The 19,583-nt window shown below is 41.3% G+C and overlaps 1 protein-coding gene across 1 annotated transcript; it reads left to right on the forward strand.

Moving 5' to 3' along the window:
- Positions 1-5,938: 5,938 nt before the first annotated feature.
- Positions 5,939-18,975, forward strand: zgc:158263 (ceramide kinase family protein). The gene is made up of 13 exons (XM_014135787.3): positions 5,939-6,455; positions 7,652-7,750; positions 8,890-9,027; positions 9,376-9,504; positions 9,717-9,780; positions 10,014-10,159; positions 10,427-10,501; positions 11,176-11,328; positions 13,504-13,609; positions 14,479-14,582; positions 14,873-15,069; positions 15,277-15,563; positions 18,496-18,975. Exons 1-13 carry the CDS (start codon positions 6,329-6,331, stop codon positions 18,614-18,616), a joined length of 1,746 nt encoding a protein of 581 aa, XP_013991262.3. The 5' UTR covers positions 5,939-6,328; the 3' UTR covers positions 18,617-18,975.
- The last annotated feature ends 608 nt before the right edge of the window (positions 18,976-19,583 follow it).

The raw sequence follows: 19,583 nt of genomic DNA on the forward strand, positions 1-19,583 counted from the left end.
GTATTTCTATGTTGGGTTGTTCTAGTTTTGTATTTCTATGTTGGGCTTTGTTTGGGATGATCTCCAATTAGAGGCAGCTGGTCATCGTTGTCTCTAATTGGAGGTCATATTTAAGTTGGTGTTTGTCCCACCTGGGTTTGTGGGAGATTGTCTTGCAGTAGTGTATGTTTCACCGCTGTGTCACGTTTTTTTTGTTATTCAAGTTTATTTATATGTATCGCATAGTTTCACAGTGTAAATAAAATGTGGAACGACACACACGCTGCACTTTGGTCCACTCCTCCTTTCGACAACTGTGACAGATATAAACTGTAACTCAGTAAAATCTGTGAAATTGTTCCATTTATATTTTGGTTCATTATACAATACTGGCTGGATGTCTAAACAAAGTCAATTCTGAATGTCAATAGATTTTTTTTACAACATCCTAAAACAGTTATCACTCATCTATCTGGTATCCAGGGTAATCTTGTTAATGATTATATAATTGATTTAGTGTCTCTTTCCTTGTAGAATGTTGACAGCTGTATAGAACACATTGTAATGCTAAGATGCTCAAACTTAGCTTAATAGCTACACTCACCCACACAGGATAAACTTTATCCCTCATGCTGGCCCTGACCAAACCAGCAAGTTTCCCCTCACTATAGCTGCTCTTCTCCACATGGCCAAACTTGTAGTGGTCTTCTCCCCTTTTAATGCTCTTATGCTCATCCATGAAAAAAAAATGTCATAAGGTCTGAAATAGATACCAAAGTCGACATACTGTACAAACAATTACCTAGGCTAAGTAATACAAAATAAAAATGTATCTACCGCTCTGCTAACTAGCTAGCTAAAGTGTAGTCATTGGCTAGCTAAGACAGAGAAAGGGGACAGAAGATGTTCAACACTTAATTCAGTTAATTTCAATACAGCACATGGATTCATCATGGATTGGGCACTGGTCTCTGATCGCAGTGGCGAAAGAACGGTAGATGACATGCAGAGCTTCCTGCAGGATTTGTAGTCTTGCTGAGGTCTTCTCTGTTGCTAATTAGCATTTTACATTTTTGGGAGAAAATAAAGGGAAATATATTGATAAAACTCAGTTATCAAAACGTCATGCCAAGTTAAGACTACACCAAACACATACTTAAGTTGAAGTGTTTGTAAAATTCACGATGTGAAAAATTTATGGTGGAAAGACGATTGGAACCGTTTCCGTGTTTGACCGCTAGGTTTTATGGGTATTATGAGGTGTCCACTGTAGGGCTCTATTCAAACCAGCAACCTTGAAAGCATCAATATTTCGCACAGCCACAAAGTTATAATTATGGCAAAACCCGCATATTTCTACAATTTCTCTTCTTAAAGGTCGACTTTGGGCAGAAACTAAAAAATAACGACTTAAAACTCTTTAACTGATCTACACACCATCATACCAGGTCATGTAAACAAATAAGATATTTGTTTACAGAAGTGCCATTTCTTACTGATCTCTACAGCCAAAAAACGAATCCTATGAAATGACGTCAACACATACCGGAGGAGTTACTGGGTAGCAAAAGTGTGTACATTAGCTAATGAAATAGCGGTGTGCATGACCAGAATGACACATGAATGAACCACCAAAAGCACACCCCATTTCTGTTTGTAAATGTAGAAAGGGGCAGAGTTGGACTGTCTTTTTTTCATTACCAAAGTCAACCTTTAAAATCAGATTTTAAACCTAACCTTAACCATAACCTTAACCACATTGCTAACCTTATCCCTAACCCTAAATTAAGACCAAAAAGCACATTTTTGTCATAGCCAACTTTGACTTTGTGGCTGTGGTAACGCGTGACAACCGGTTCTCAAACTCCAAACCACAGAGTTTCTAAACCCAAACCTCGGCCTGGTCGGCTTGTTCTGTTACACAAGTGTTCCCAGAAATATCTGGGTTTTGCGCCTCTGTTTATGTTCGAGTAGATCACTTTTGACTTTTGGGGTATCTGTACTTTACATTACTATTTATTTTTTGACAACTTTTACTCCACTAAATTGCTAAAGAAAATATTATACTTTTTACTCCATACATTTTCTTTGACAACCCAAAGTACTCGTTACATTTTGAATGCTTAGCAGGACAGGGAAATTGTGAAATTGACGCACTTATCAAGAGAACACGTGGTCATCCCTACTGCCTATGGTCTGGCGGACTCACTAAACACAAATGCATCGTTTGTAAATAATGTCTGAGTGTTGGAGTGTGCCCCTGGCTATCGGTATATTTTAAAAACAAGAAAATGGTGCCGTCTGCTTTGCTTAATATAAGGAATTTGAAATAATTTATACTTTTACTTCTACTTTTGATACTTAAGTATATCTGAGCAATTACATTTACTTTTGATACTTAAGTATATTTAAAACCAAATAGTTTTAGAGTTTTACTAAAGTATTATTTTACTAGGCGACTTTCACTTTTACTTGAGTAACTTTCTATTAGGGTATCTATACTTTTATTCATGTATGATAGCTGCATACGTTTCCCACCATTGCATCCAATCATTAGGGTGTTTTTGTTTGACCAACACGAATGTGACCAAAGACCAGTGGCGACCCGTCATTCAGTTTTGAGCCACACATTTTTAGCTACCTGCTTTCCATGTTTATTTTGCCATTAATACATGTCACATATCAGTTTGCAAACAATGTAAAAAAAAAAGAAAATCATCATTGACTTAAAAAGCCACATACTGTACAAACATGGTCTATTTTTGCTTTCAGTGCTTTCTGTGGTGGTGGGAAAGCCAGCAGAATATATGGAGCATTGGGGTTGGTAATGTTCTCTAGTTGTGCCATGATTAGCTCAATGTGCTGTCACTCGTGGGGACAGTACGTCACCGCCAAGTCTAAGGGTAGACCTAAAAGAATTCAAGAATCTTGGGTGCTGCAATAAAGTTACATTAGAAGTGCCCATCCAAGAAAGCTCAAGGTCATTGGCCACAGATAAAATGACGTAAAATCACATTATATCTACAGTAGCCTTGATTGGACTGATCATACTGATCAACATCATACTTTCAAAATCTTAGCTAGCAAGCTAGCAGTCATCATCATGAATCAAGTTTGCAATCTACTGGCAAATCCTTTTTAATCATTGCCATATGAAGAGAAATAATAAAGACAAATTATAGATCAAACGTATCGGTGCTCATCGGCAATTGGACATACACATTACACAACAAGTTGGAAATCGCAAATTCAACATTGAGTGGTTTGGAAGGAATCAGTGACAGTGGCTAACTGCAAGCATTGCAAAGCAATCACTAGCCTGCTATTCAGTGCAGTGGCTGTGTGGTCCCAAATCTGGTATTAAGTGTCTCTTTTCCAAGTTTAAAATGATAAATATTCAACATTGACCATGCTGTCATTGAAGCATGATTTGTGCCGAGCTCAAAACAACTGTTAACTCGCAACTGCGAAAACTTGACTTCAGTGAGTTCAAGACAACTGGGAATTCCAGAAAAAATGAGCTCCGACTGGGAAATACGTTTTGAACGGTCATCCAACTCGGAATTGTAAGGAACTCAGCCCTCTTTCTAGAGCTACGACCTGAAGATCAATGTCGTCATCATGATTCAAAGTTGTTTTTTTCCCCAGAGTTCCCAGTTGTGTTGAAAGCATCATAAATCCAGAGAAAGCCAGACTTTGATGACAAAATTTGCCCATGAAGGACCGCTATGCCACCTTCCTGTTCAAGTGAGCACAGCACAACAAGGTGAGTCCAAAAATGTCTTGTATGCTGCTGCATAAATGCCAAGGAGATATGTATACTGTAGCTAAGAAAGCAATAGTAAGTGTATATTGTGTAGTAAGCTGTTAGTACCCCATGTGCCTCACCCTAATAATTTGGTATATTTACCCCTCTTAATTTTGCCTACTGTTCTGACTTGGTGGTGCACATGTAGCTTATAACCTGTTTTAGAGAAATGTAATCATCAAATTTTGTAAGAGCTTTCATTGTCTGCTTATATGCTCCCTTTATTTATCCTATGGTTCTGACTTGGTGTACAGGGAGAACACTGTAAGAATGGCCCATGTTCTGAATTATGTTGCTGTACATTTCAAACGTGCTAAACATATAGTTATATTGACTACATCCGCCCTAGCTCGCACATTAATGTCTTAATCAAAATTATGGATGATCTATTATAACTAACGAAATTACAGTTAACGAAAATGTACGCTTAATCCAGTATAAACTAATGTATAGAATTTATAATGCAAGAGACAAAAGTCACAAATTCTCCAGCACAAAGGCAGAGTCATGTCTTAAGTGTAAAACTAATAATGACTCAATAGTCCATGCTTTCTGGAAATGCTATATGATATAAATATATTCATCTGAACCCTCATTCTATACAGTCCTTTCCTAAGACTCACTTACTCATAGGTGTTGCAGCGCCTGGTGCATATGGTAGCAACTGTCGCCACACACTACTTGAGAACTGAATAAGAACAGTAAGAGGAACTACAGAATTCACATTTCCATGGTAGTCTGTGGTAGTACAAGAGTACAGACGGTCAAATATAATGGCATCAGGGCCGACTCCAGGCATAAGAAACATAACCGGCCCCAACCCCCAATTTTTTGTTTTGTTATTATTATTATCATTTTGGAGGGAACTCCGTCAGGGTCTCAATTTACCATTGAGAGTTTGAATAGTAGAATACACCAGGTGCAAGTTGGAAATTTGGTTGTGCATCAGCAGTTTTAATCTTGTTTTGTCAGTCACTGATAGTCACTCAATCAGCTAAGAAGTTAACAATATTTAGATTGGTAAATTAGTCTAGCCTGTTATCTAAACTTGTAGTAATCATGGCCAAATACTGACCCTCCAGGGGCCCCCCATTGATTTTGTTAGTCACTCTCGCTCAGATAGCATGGCATAAGTCATGGCAAAATGGGTAGAATTGCAGGACATTTGCTTTAAGCCGGCGCAAATGTCTCTCTGTCCCATTGCAAAATGAGTAAAATTGCATGAAATTTGTTATAACATTGCTAAATGTTCTCTCCGTCCAATGGCAAAATGTGTAGAATTGCAGAAAATGTACTTTAAAACAAACATTTTTCTCTCCGTTGTCAAGAGGGGGTGCACTAAAGGCTAGAGCAGGCCGTGATTGGTACCGTGGCCCTTTTCTAATGGAGTGCAATGGAGCCAAATGTTCTGTTTTCTCATATCAAAACTGGTTGAATTGCTCTTTTTACCCTGTAGGCACCTACAACATTCCACAGGTGAGAAAAATGACACAGTAAACAAGAGAAAGTACAAACAAATGAATGATACTTTTTGGGGAGGGATAAAGAAAATATGCATATTCCTGCCAGTGATGTGTTTCCACCAACAACAAAAAATCTGTGTGTGATGAAGTAATACACACAAAATGTAATTTTTAGCTTAAGTTTTCATGTACCGTGGTTAATGTAATGGAAATATAGCTATTGAAAGTAACAGGGAAAACTGTGTTACCTGGCGCAAGCAGGATGAGCTACCATAAATCAAGTGCAAATCAAAATCAAAACTCTCCGCAATCTATGCACAATGCTCATTCAAAAATGTTGCTAGCATTGGCACTAATCATTGCAATACCAAAGTATTATGTTGATTATAACATGTAAATAGGCTTATTAAGTCAACATCATAGGCAACTTCTCAATTCAATGTGCATTCAAGTTCAGACAGTTTAGGCAATAAAGACTAGACCTGGCTTTAGAAAGAAAATAGGCTATTAATTCATACAGAGCATTTAAAAGTGGCTAAAAAGTCAAAGGAATCCAATATTTTGACATGACAATTCATTAACCTGCAGCGCAGGTTTCAACATCCAATCAGAGAGCAGCATGCAAATGTTGCAGACAGGTGAGAGATGGAGGGAGGGATAGAAGGAAAACAACATATTTTTTAGAACAGCAGCCTACCTGTCACTGACAAACATGTTACTGTAAAGGGAGGGACTTTACAGATACTGAAAAGTTTTGCTGGCGGGTCTAGTTCCCTATCTTATTGGTCTTATCAGAGCGTTATGGTATCTGAACAACACTTAAGATGTAGGCCATCATTGTAAATAAGAATTTGTTCTTCACTGACTTGCCTAGTTCAGTAGAGGTTACATTTAAATAAAAAAATATAACGAGACATTGTTCTCAGAATGGAGCTGTTATCTTGGGAGTTCATCAATTGCATGGAATTATTGGAGTAATGTGTAGAATACGTTGTTTTACCCTTGCCGACATTCTTCTGCGATAGTGAGATAGACAGGATTGTAGTTTTCTCTATATGTTTATAGAGATACATGTAGTATGGACGTAGATCCAGTACGGTTGGAGTCCAGTCTATGGGTCGGTAAGAAACGTTACCGGGCAGCACTTACTGGCTGGCACCTCAACTGGACTGAGCTTGATAAGAAGAACCGCGATAAGAAGACCGGTGAGTGCCTTTTATCAATCACTTTCATCATGCACGGCATCTATGTGACTCGCTCACTTTTTTAAATGCGCATATTTCATTATATACATTTATTTAAAATAAAATTGTATATAGGCTAGGCTTATATAAGATTTATATAGGATTTCATCTTAAATTGCCTGGTAATAAATGCATAACAATCTCTATCACTCTGAGATTAAAGGAAATAAAAGGAACACTTGAGTAGCCTCATATGGTATGATTCCATCACACCAGCGTTACCAGTGCTTGTAAGTAGAGCGAATGTGTTCTATGCGCTACTAACAGAAAGTCACCAAACCTGTCTTGGAGACAACAGGCAAGTGGAAACTGATGTAGACAGGCTACATGTTAGTGGTAAAATGTAAATACTTATTTAAACCAAAAAAATGTAATTAAATCAATTTTGTATGTAAGTTAGTAGGTTAGTAAGTAGTGCGTGTTTTTACCCACATTTTTGCATACAAAAATTGTATAAACAGACATTATTAGTCACTGTACTTCACTCATGAAGAATGTTCCTTTTCCAGTAAAGGTGAATAACAAGTTATACAGCACCAACACGAAACACAACTTACAGGCAAAACAAAGAAAACACATGCACATGCACGCACACGCACAGTACACACACACAAATCAAGTCACATGAGCCTTATTGGGCGACCTGACCAAATTCACATAAAAATATGAGCTATAGATCTGGCATTTTTATTGAAAGCAAGTCTAAGAAGTATGTTCTATGTGCGATATTTCTGTGCTTCCCATTCTTAAAGGTGCATTATGCAGAAATTGCTCTGCCATTTCCTGGTTGCTAATATACTGATAGTTTGCCTAATTTCAGTTCATTGTACCATCTAAACCGTTGTGAAATATATTTTCAATAAGCACGTGAATTTGGTAGGGTCGCTCAAAAAGTTACCTAGTGCAGTATGGTTTGTTTTTTGCTCTTTTACTTTCGGTTTTGTACACCAGCTTCAAACAGCCGAAAATACAATATTTTTGGTTATGGAAAAGTCATTTCACAGCGGGTTAGATGGTACAATGATTCTCTACACAATTACTGCTTGTTTTGTCACAAATTAAAATTAGGCGAACCAGGCGATTTCTGCATATTGCACCTTTAAAGGCAAAATATCATAATGGTGTCTGTCTGTCTGTCTGTCTGTCTGTGATCACAGTTTCAGTACCAGTATCTGAGGTTATTGGTGTGGAGGAGGGGCGTGTGCAGGTTCTACCCCAGAGGTCAGTAGCTGAAGACACAGACAGAGAATTCACAGGTGAGTTATGTTATTACCCCAGGTCAGAGACATGAGCGGGGCCAATATTAAACACAATCCAAAATCCAACTAAAACAAGTTCTTTGTGGGGGGAAAAGTCAGTGAAATGTGCATATAAAGAGTCAACGGGATAATCAGTAACAACAATAATCAAGGGTAAAAATAAACAGACAATGGACAATAACAATAATATTGGCATAGAGGACATGTGCAGGTTGGTCTGTCAGACACTGTCCCTCATTTTATGGCAGGCAGCAATGTAGGGCGCTGCCAATGCACAGCTCTCTGCGTCCTCCCCCAACAGGACAGGTAACCTATTCTCATCAGAGAGGTCTTTGAAACCTTGAATAAAGCTTTCACATTTGGGGAAATGACACTAATTGTTTTGTCAGGAAATGCAGCTCCGTCTCAGGTTCTACTGTGGTGCAGTGGTTGCACAGCCTTTCTTCTACAGGGAGACATGTTTTCCTGTGTCTATCCTTCTCAATGGCAAGGTTATGCTCACTGAGCCTGTACTTTGTCAAGGTTTTTCTAAAGGTTCTGATCAGTAACCACGGTCAAATGGTTTGCCATGGTGTACTGTCGATTTAGGGCCAGATAGCACTGCATTTTGCTTTGTGCTTGTGTCTCCCAATCGGTAAGGTACTTTTATTTTGACTGTGTTGTAATTTGGTTTATTCTGATTGATCTCTCTCGCTCTCTTCTCGCTGACTCTCTCAATTCAAAGGGCTTTATTGGCATGGGACACATACTGTACGTTTACATTGCCAAAGCAAGTGAAATAGATAATAAGCAAAAGTTAAATAAACAATCAGAAATGAACAGTAAACATTACAACCCACAAAATATTATGGCTATGTACAGTGTTGTAACAATGTGCAAATTGTTAAAGTAAAGAAGGGAAAATAAACATAAATATGGGTTTTATTTGCTCTTCACTGGTTGCCCCTTTCTTGTGGCAACAGGTCACAAATCTTGCTGCTGTGATGTCACACTGTGTTATTTCACCTAATAGATATGGGAGTTTATCAAAATTGGATTTGTTTTTAAATTCATTGTGGGTCTGTGTAATCTGAGGAAAATCTCTCTCTCTCTTTCTCCCCCTCTCTCCCCTCCTGACTGTGTGTCCTGTTCTGCAGTGTTCTATGTGAAACGCAGCAGCAGTGGTAGTTCCTATGGATTGTTATGGCGCCTGGGCAGGACCCAGTTCTGCTGTCCCAGTAGGGACCTCAGAGACCAGTGGATGACCCAGCTGAGGATTGCCCTCAAAACACACAGTAAGGATAACTTCACTTGTCCTGAGATAAGACACCAATTCAATTAAATGTAACAATTCAACTGTATTTACTCCCTTAGGTTCAAAGGCAATGCAAGATCATGTCCTCCAGTATTGACATTGTAGTAGGATGTCCCTTGTGGGCATTCGTACTTATCCACTACATATAATACACTATACAGCCTGACTTTATGGCTCATAAACACAGGCATACTTTTATTTACACATGCTTATGTAGTGTGAATGTCTGCCTTCTGTCGTTTCTCATGTTTCCTCCTCTCTGCCTCTACTTTTCCTTTAATTTGCTGTCTTTCTACCGATCTGTCCATCCTCTCATCTCCTCTCCCAGGTCCCTCTCGTCCTCACAGGTTGTTGGTGTTCATCAACCCGTTTGGAGGAAAGAAACAAGGCAGGCAGATCTATCACTCTCGAGTGGCCCCACTGTTTGAGCTGGCAGGTATCAGCTCTCATGTTGTAGGTGAGACCCATGTGAGACAATAGTAATGCCGAAAATCCTGTGACTTACTTAAACTGATATAACTGGTAGTTAAGTGTGTTTTGTGTTTTGTCTACAGAAGGCGCATTGAAAGTGCATTGTGTGTTGATATTGGCATGATTATGCTCATACTAACATGGTCTATTGCTGTATTTCTATTAGTAAAACTTTTTTTGTTTGTTTTTGTCATTTAGTGACAGAACGGGCCAACCAGGCGAGAGACCACATTCTGAAGAAAGATCTGACTGGTTTCGATGGGTATGTCAGACATTACAATGTTGTCATGTAAACAGTAACACTATGGCAACCAGTCAGACCCACACAAAACAATCTGTTAATAATATTAAACTAGGGGTATGTCCCAAAAGTCTACTATTTGGTGGGCTCTGGTCAAAAGTAGTGCACTGTGTAAGCAATAGGAGGCCATTTCGCACATACCTGGGATTGGATTTAATCACATCACTGACTGTTTATGTTTGTCTCTACCTTAGTGTGGTGTGTGTGGGCGGGGACGGAATTTTCAGTGAGCTGCTGCACGGTGTGATTGGCCGAACACAGCAGGAGGCAGGGTTATCGGAGCATGACCCCTCCCTAACGCTACAGTCATGTGATCTTCACATTGGCATCATTCCTGCAGGTGAGATAGACATTATTGATTAAATATTAAAGGCATTTGGTTGATATAAACATTTCTGACTCAATTTCTTGCATCTCTCCTCACATCTTCTCCACCTCCTTCTCAAAATTTCAGAAGGAAGTGTATGTTCTCTTCGTGTTCTTCTGAAGTTTTGAGGAGGCGGCGAGGAGGGAGGACACAAGGAATCGTGAAAGACTTAAGATTCACCCTGACTATAGAGTTGTGTCTGATATGAGACTAATATGAGTCTGTGCATTCTCTCCTCAGGCTCTACAGACTGTGTGTGTTTCGCCACTATGGGAGTCAACGACCCAGTGACCTCTGCTCTGCACATTATCATTGGTGAGATATGATCATAAATGAACACATTTATTAAAACATAATAACACATTTTAGATGACATTGTAGTTGACTTTGTTATACAGTATAATCTATAGCTCTGGTGTTGCTTAAACTCATTTTAGCCAACTAAACAGAATTGCTTTACTGGAGCCATATGCAACCACTTTGGCAGTCATAAGCAGCAGCATCATTTTACAAAGGCAGAGTTGTGATGTTCATGCCAATATTCAAAATCATGATCTAAACCAGGGGTGTCAAACATAAGGCTCGCTGGCTGGATTCGGCCCACGAGGGGGTCCAAACCAGCCCGCGGTCGTTTGAGTAAAACATTTTTTAAATGAAATATTTTTTAGGGGAGGGGAAACAAACTCAATATCCTTTAAAATGACTAAAACCAAATCGAATCTGTGCAGAAATTATAATTGACCTTACAGTTTGACTGTCCAGCTCTCTAATAATATCTGAAAGGAAAGCTAGAGAGTCAGGGAATATAGAAAACTCTCAAAATTATGGATAGAGGACTAGTTTTATTTGATTGACTCTGAGGAAATATAACGCATTTTCAGTGCGGGCCTCTGGACCTCGTTGAAGAACGAATGCGTCCCCCGGGGCAAAATGAGTTTGACGCCCCTCTGAACCCTCCTTGTCCTTCACCTTCCCACAAACCATTGCAGGAGACTCTCAGCCTCTGGATGTGTGTTCTGTCCACCATCGCTCGTCTCTGGTGCGTTACTCTGTGTCTCTGGTGGGGTACGGGTTCTATGGTGACGTGCTGGCTGAGAGCGAGAGACACCGCTGGATGGGGCCTCTCAGATATGACTACTCAGGTACATATGTAATGGAAAATGAAAGCAATAATACCCGAGAAGGTTTGCATTCATGTGATTATTGGCACAATGTGATGCGGTCACTATGTATGAGGCGAAGCTGAGTAGTCTAATATTGCAGACATATCATAGATGGTGCCTCACAGACAGGACTACTAAGTTAAACTGTATATGGAATGTGACTCAAGTATATGGAATGGAACCTAAAGCAGAGACATGTCATTATATTGAATTGTTACTGCAATACTTCTTAAAGGGATTGGTAATTCGGGATTTATTTGAATTGGCTCACGAAACTGCTTCTAACGTCCTTCATACTGGACACAGAGACATTAAAATAGAATCCATGAGTTCATCTGACTCTGGGGAAGTAGATAAAGGGACCCATTGCCAAAATCCCTAAGTATCCCTTTAAACACTGTCTGCTAGACCAAGGTGGAGGTCAGAGGATAATAACTCTCTTACCCGACCACAACCTACAAACTAATTACACCTTAAATCAATGTTCAGTCAGAAAGAAATATCTCACATCACCTGTGTCCCACATAAACCTGAAATGTCTTTATATGTATCACTACTATCAAGCGCTAAGAAGTAAGTCATGTCTATTATGTCAAGCTGTATCAAGACATAATATTCAAATATATACAGTACCAGTCAAAAGTTAACACACCTACTCATTCCAGGGTTTTTCTTTATTTTGACTATTTTCTACATTGTAGAATAATAATGAAGAAATCAAAACTATGAAATAACCAAAAAGTGTTAAACAAATCAAAACGTATTTTATATTTTAGATTCTTCAAAGTAGCCACCCTTTGCCTTGATGACAGCTTTGCACCCTCTTGGCATTCTCTCAACCAGCTTCATGAGGAATGCTTTTCCAACAGTCTTGAAGGAGTTCCCACATATGCTGAGCACTTGTTGGCTGCTTTTCCTTCACTCTGCGGTATAACTCATCCCAAACCATCTCAATTGGGTGAGGTCAGGTGATTGTGGAGGCCAGGTCATCTGATGCAGCACTCCCTCACTCTCCTTCTTGATCAAATAACCTTTACACAGCCTGGAGGTGCGTTGGGTCATTGTTATGTTGAAAAACAAATGATAGTCCCACTAAGCGCACACCAGATGGGATGGCATATCGCTGCAAAATGCTGTGGTATCCATGCTGGTTAAATGTGCCTTGAAATTGAAATAAACCATCACACCTCCTCCTCCATGCTTCACCGTAGGAACCACACATGCAGAGATCATCTATTCACCTACTCTACATCTCACAAAGACATGGCAACAAAAAATCTCAAATTTGGACTCATCAGACCAAAGGACAGATTTCCACAGGTCTAATATCCATTGCTCATGTTTCTTGGTCCAAGCAAGTCTCTTCTTATTATTGGTGTCCTTTAGTAGTGGTTTCTGTGCAGCAATTTGACCATGAAGGCCTGATTCCCGCAGTCTCCTCTGAACACTTGATGTTTTGTTTGTTACTTGAACTCTGTGATGCATTTATTGGGGCTGCAATCTGAGGTGCAGTTAACTCTAATGAACTTATCCTCTGCAGCAGAGGTAACTCTGGGTCTTCCTTTCCTGTGGCGGTCCTCATGAGAGCCAGTTTCATCATAGCGCTTGATGGTTTTTGCAACTGCACAAATTTTCCACATTGACTGACCTTCATGTCTTAAAGTAACAATGGACTGACATTTCTCTTTGCTTATTTGAGCTATTCTTGCCATAATATGTACTTTTACCAAATAGGGCTATCTTCTGTATACCACCCCTACCTTGTCACAACACAACTGATTGGCTCAAACGCATTAAGAAGGAAAGAAATTCCACAAATGACCTTTTAACAAGGCACACCTGTTAATTGAAATGCATTCCAGGTGACTAACTCATGAAGCTGGTTGAGAGAATGCCAAGAGTGTATATTTTGATTTGTTTAACACTTTTTGGGTTACTACATGATTCTAAATGTTTTACTTCACTATTAGTCAAAAATGTAAAAAATAGTAAAAAAAGAAGGAAAAATCATGGAATGAGTAGGTGTGTCCATATATGTTACATAATAATTATTAGAGAAAATCCATCCTCTCTCCCTCTGTGTGTTTAGGTCTCCATGTGTTTACAGTATGAGTTCGAGACATATGATGGCTGCTAACCCCACTCTTCCCCCAGGTGCTATGGTGTACCTAAGTAACAGGAGCTATGCAGGAGTAATTCAGTACCTACCAGCAGACTCCCAGCTCTCCAGCCCCAGGGACAATACACGCTGCCTCTCTGGGTAACAACTATCTATACTTCTTAGAGAATAAAGACACTCACTGCCTGGTACAAAGATCCAAAACAACAAACTGGTAGTTACAGCAGATGAGGCTGATCAAGGGACGAAGGAAAGGATGGTCCTCTTTACCTGTTAAAGATGTAGCACATGCTCCTCTGATTGAGAGAGTGCGTTCTTGACCGCATATTGATAAGCTTAGCATTAACGACTCGCTGATGGTAACAGAGGGGGTTCTGATATCGCTACCCATCTCAAATATACGGTCCTGAAAGAAAATAATTGCCCTTGATTTCATGGTACCTCAACCATCCCAGTCCAGTGGAGAGAAACTGTTCTGGGAGCTAGGTTACATCATCAGAAGGCGAAAGTGACACAGCCACAATTCCCTCAGTTACAGTCACTTCCACCTGCAACAGAGACCCAGGTGTTGGGTGTACATCTGTACCTTAAGGAGGGTAGTTCCCATGCCAACATAGAGCAAGCTGATCCGGAAGAAAGGAGAGACAGCACCTCCTTGGGAGAGGATAGAGATGCTGGTGTCTGTGAAAGAAGAGTGTAGCCTACCTCTGTGAAAGACTATACCCAATGTCTTTTGTCTGAAATAACTGCACCACAGTCGGTGAGCGAGTGTAAGGGACTGTGAGATGCTACAGTACAGGACGCTGGTGTCTTTGACAGACTGTACCTATCTTTTGTATGTGATGGATAGCTACCCCCAAGGGTCTACGAGGGACTGCGAGTTGATGATACACACATGAATGGAATGTATGGCTGTCAGGAACATGTGCTGTTGTTACATCACTGAGTATATTACACTATACCTATGTCACATGTAAAACAAGTAATAGTTGGTCATCTCTGTGTTCCAGGTGCAGTGTGTGTTCTAAAGGCACAGAGAGACTGTTCCCCCACTCTCCAGGTGCTAGTTCCCTCTACAGCTCCCACTTCAGTCAATTCAGCAGCGACACTGAGGGTAAGGCCCTTACAAACTGTCTATAAAAAGTCTACACAGACGACTCTAAAAGTCTACACACAGTGTACACCCAGTCTACACACATCCGATGTAATGCATGGAGGTGGTTCAATGAACCACACTGTGGTGGTGAGTACCTTTGCCTGAGACCGGAAGTCTTATGTTAGCTCTCAGAGTTAATGCCTAGGCTTTAGCTTAGTGGGCTAACAGTCTTGTGGCATGTAGGAGAGCAGGGTTCAAACCCTGGTGTGTCACAGAACTTCCTCTGCTCTCTCTGCCCCGTGCTGCAGGTGAGTGGGTGAGTGTGGAGGGCCGGTTCAGGGCTGTGTCCCTCACCTGTATGTCCAGCTCCTGTCCTCGCAGTCCCCTGGGCCTGTCCCCCTCCGCACACCTGGCCGATGGGACAGGTGACCTGATCATCGTACGGGACACACACCCCTTAGGGTTCCTCACCTTCCTACACAGACACACCAGCACACAGGACCAGGTGAAGACCACCTCAACAAGGCCACAAGAAATGTAGCCAGACTAAAAATCCAAACCCTGCAGCCATGATTGCTAGCTAAATTTCTATCGTACGTGGACTGGCTTGCCAGGCTTCAAGTACTGCACAGCAGTATGGAAATATCAGTTATCTGAGACAGAAATATTTCAATAGATGCATAAATTATCTTTCCTATCTGCTGTATTTTAGTTTGACTTGCCGTTCGTGGACGTCCACCGAGTGAAGGCAGTACGCTTTTCTCTCCCTACCGGAGAAGAGGAGGACAAGGATGAAGAGAGGGAGAGAGTGAATGATGGAGGGATGATGGAGGAAGGAAAGAGACCAAGCCGAAGTGGTTCCCACAAGCACCTGGTAGAAAGAGGAGAGGAGCGAGGGCAGAAAGACTTCCTGTGTGGTTTGTGCTGCAGTAAGGCTCCTACAGTGTCCGTGTGGAACTGTGACGGAGAGATACTGCCTCACACTGAGATCTCCTGCAGGTAAGGGATGACTCATCAGATCATGTAAATCACTACTTATTGGCTTACCTGACATTAAAGATTCAGTGTACATTTAGTAGGTCTGCTTTAGGCATTATCTGGAGACTCTGCTACCCCTTTAACCCTCTTGACTCAAAGTCTAGCTCAAACTCTTCAGACTAGACAGACAATTACGTGAAAGTAACTATTTTGGCATCCTCTCATGTCTGACAAACACTGGGGCTGACAATAGCCTATCTACCGCATATGTGAACGACCGATAAAGGAGGTTTCAGTGGACTGTGAAGTCTCTAGAGGAAACACACAGGGTTTTATAAAATGTGATCTATTATATTAACAAGATGGTAGACTGACCGCTCTAAAAATGGAAATGAATGTCCACAAAGGCAAAAAGCAGGCAGGAGGAGGCCAGATCAGGTGGGAACATTCTAGCCAATGAGAGGGCAGATACACGTGTGAACAACAGGTACAACTCCAGTATAAAATTGTTTTTCTAAAAGTTGGGAGAATGTCATATCAGTAGACTTGTAACAAACAAAGCATTATAAAACTTCTACTCAATAAAATAAGCCTAACCTATCAAAATAGTAATTCACTTTTATCTTGACCAAATTCGACAGTCTCTCATTGGCCTAAAACTCGGAGTTGACCCCTTGCTTAAAATCAAATCAAATTTGACTTGGCTCTTGCTTCATAAACAACAGGTGTAGACTAAACAGTGAAAGGCTTATTTACAGGCCCTCTCTAACAATGCATAGAAAGAAAATAGAGAAATAATAGAAAAGTAATAACACGTAATAATAAATACACGAGTAACGATAAATTGGCGATATACACGGGGTACTAGTACCGAGTTGACGTGCAAGGGTACGATGTAACTTGAGGTAGATATGTACATAAAATTAGAAATAAAGCGACTAGGCAATGTAATGGGCCATACACATTACCCTCTGTAGTGCCTTGCAGTCGGATTCCAAGCAGTTGCCATACCAAGCGGTGATGCAGCCAGTCAAGATGCTCTCAATGGTGCAGCTGTAGAACTTTGAGGATCTGAGGGCCCATGCAGAATCTGGTCAGCCTCCTGAGGTTGTAGAGGAGTTGTCGTGCCCTCTTCACGACTGTGTTGGCGTGTGTGGACCGTGATAGATCCTAAGTGATGTGGACACCGAGGAACTTAAATCTCTCGACCCACTCCACCATCAGCTCCTTTGTCTTGCTGACGTTGAGGGAGAGGTTGTTGTTCTCTGACCTCCTCCCTATAGGCGGTGTCATCGTCGTCAGTGATAAGGCCTACCCCCATTGTGTTGTCAGCAAACTTAATGATGGTACTCCCTGTTAACCCACCCAGTTATGGTTGAACAGGGTGTACAGGAGGGGACTAAGCACGCACCTCTGAGGGGCCCCCATGTTAATGGTCAGGGTGGCGGATGTATTGTTGCCTACCCTCACCACCTGAGGGCGGCCCATCTGGAAGTCCAGGATCCAGTTGCAGAGGGAGGTGTTCAGTCCCGGGATCCTTAGCATATGATGAGCTTAGAGGGCACTATAGTATTGAACGCTGAGTTGTAGTCAATGAACAGCATTCTCACACAGGTGTTCCTCTTGTCCAGGTGGGAGAGGGCAGTGTGGAATGCAATAGAGATTGCATCATCTGTGGATCTGTTGGGGCGGTATGCGAATTGGAGTGGGTCGAGGGTGTCTGGGATGATGGTGTGGATGTCAGCCATGACCAGCCTTTCAAAGCATTTCATGGCTACAGATGTGAGTGCTGCAGGGCAAAAGTCATTTAGACAGGTTATCTTGGCATTCCTGGGCACAGGGACAATGGCGGTCTGCTTCAAACATGTAGTTATTACAGACTGGGTCAGGGAGAGGTTGAAAATGTCAGTGAAGACACTTGCCAGCTGGTCAGTTCTTGCTCTGAGTACGCGTCCTGATAATCCATCTGGCCCTGCAGCCCTGTGAATGTTAACCTGTTTAAAGGTCTTACTCACATCAGCTACGGAGAGCGTGATCACACAGTCCTCCGGAACAGCTGGTGCTTTCAAGGAGCGAGACACTAATCTGGACGCTTCTAAGAAATCCTGTTATGACCTCTGATGAGCCAATAAAACTGGCAAAGCATCAATACAGGACTAAAATCGAATCCTACAACGCAGTGTTGCTTGCCTCGAAGCGACAGAAGGCATTTAGCTTGTCTGGTAGGTTCACATCACTGGGCAGCTCGCGGCTGGGTTTCCCTTTGTAATCCGTGATAGACTGCGTTGTAGGATTCGATTTTAGTCCTGTATTGATGCTTTGCCAGTTTTATTGGCTCATCAGAGGTCATAGCAGGATTTCTTAGAAGCGTCCAGATTAGTGTCTCGCTCCTTGAAAGCAGCAGCTCTAGGGAAGGGATATACCTAGTCAGTTGCACAACTGAATGCATTAAACCGAAATGTGTCTTCCATATTTAACCCAACCCCACTAGCCTTTAGCTCAGTGCGGATGTTGCCAATCCATGACTTCTGGTTGGGCTATGTATGTATAGTCACTATGGGGACTATGTTGTTGATGCACTTATTAATTCCGGTGACTGATGTGGTAAACTCCTTAATGCCATCGGATGAATCCAGGAACATATTCCAGAATCGCCTCTCCCCTTCTAGTTTTATGTAATAAAACATTATTACGTCAGGACACTATTGAGGGCACTACTGAGCTGAGCAGAGTTGTATTGCTCTGGCCTGGTAATACATACACCATAGTAGCTGAAATCGTGCTGGAAAGGACTTTGTGAAAAAAAAGAATTTGAGCCAGCACAGTATTGTTAGGATCAGCACGATAGTTTGAAGTGTCAATGCCACGTTTTCCAACTCTGACCCTGTCCTCATTTTTCTTGTTGTCCCGTTCCTTCCTTCCCTCCCTCTCGCCCTCCCTCCCTCCCTCCCAGGGTTCATGGTCAGCTGGTGCGTCTGTATGCCCGGGGCATTGAGGACGGATCAGCCAGGCCCACCAGGAAGTGCCAAGACGGACACAGGAACTGCAAAGGGAGATGTGTCCTCAACAACTGAGGAAGGCTGTGTTAGGGTCCGTTCACACTACTTGCAGAGAAAAACACTATGCCAGAGATGACGACATTAATGATTGGAATCAATGATTTTGCCGGGTACGACCAATGAAATGGCTTCCTTTCTGTTTCCAGTGTGAATATTTCAATACCTAAGTCTTAAGATGGAGGTTTGAATTTGAAGGCAGTTCAAGGAATACATTTTTCTACATAAAATGACTTGATGCCAGTAGCCTATGACATCTTCTATGACATTCTGTAAATGTGTTATGTTCACTTGAGCAGTTTTTTGCAGTTATGAAAATGTTGTACACACAACAATTGAAAGCCTAATAAATGTACTCAACTTTTTATTACGCAGAATGTTGAGCTTCCACAATTGTTTATTGTTTATGGTAGAACTGACATCCCTCTGGCTTAACAATGACATTTACCTGAGGCATTTGTGGCTTTGTATGTATACAATAGGACAAACCTGTTTTTCTTGAACCTTAAGATCATCTCCTTGAAGAACAGTGTTGATAGAAGCAGGGCAGATGAACCAGCAAACAAACATTACATTCAATGCAGCTTGATGAATCAGCTATTGTCATTGTTAAGGCAGTAACATACATTTGGGGTATTTCAGTCCTTCTCCTTCCTCTGGCGCTTCCAGCCCCAGAAGTCAGTCAGTCAGTCTGTCTGTTTATCGGTGAAATGACTGGAGCAGTATTATTTGTGTGTGTTGTGTGTGGGCTGTAGAGTGAAGGAATACTCAGAGCTGGGCCATATACCTGTAGAGAGAGGAACAGAAAATAGTGTCAGCCATCAGCCAATCACAGCGGAGCAACTTACACCTAGACCAAGCCTGGACTGAGTGATAGGAATGTAGGAACAGTAGATGGAAATATAATTAGTCAGGTTTCTAGTTTAGAAAAGAGAGTTTGCAAATTTGGATGGTGTTATCTGATTATATCCCAATATGATTTAAT

This window comes from Salmo salar, chromosome 13 (genome assembly GCF_965601325.2).
Source record: "Salmo salar chromosome 13, fSalSal1, whole genome shotgun sequence".
Lineage (NCBI taxonomy): Eukaryota > Metazoa > Chordata > Actinopteri > Salmoniformes > Salmonidae > Salmo > Salmo salar.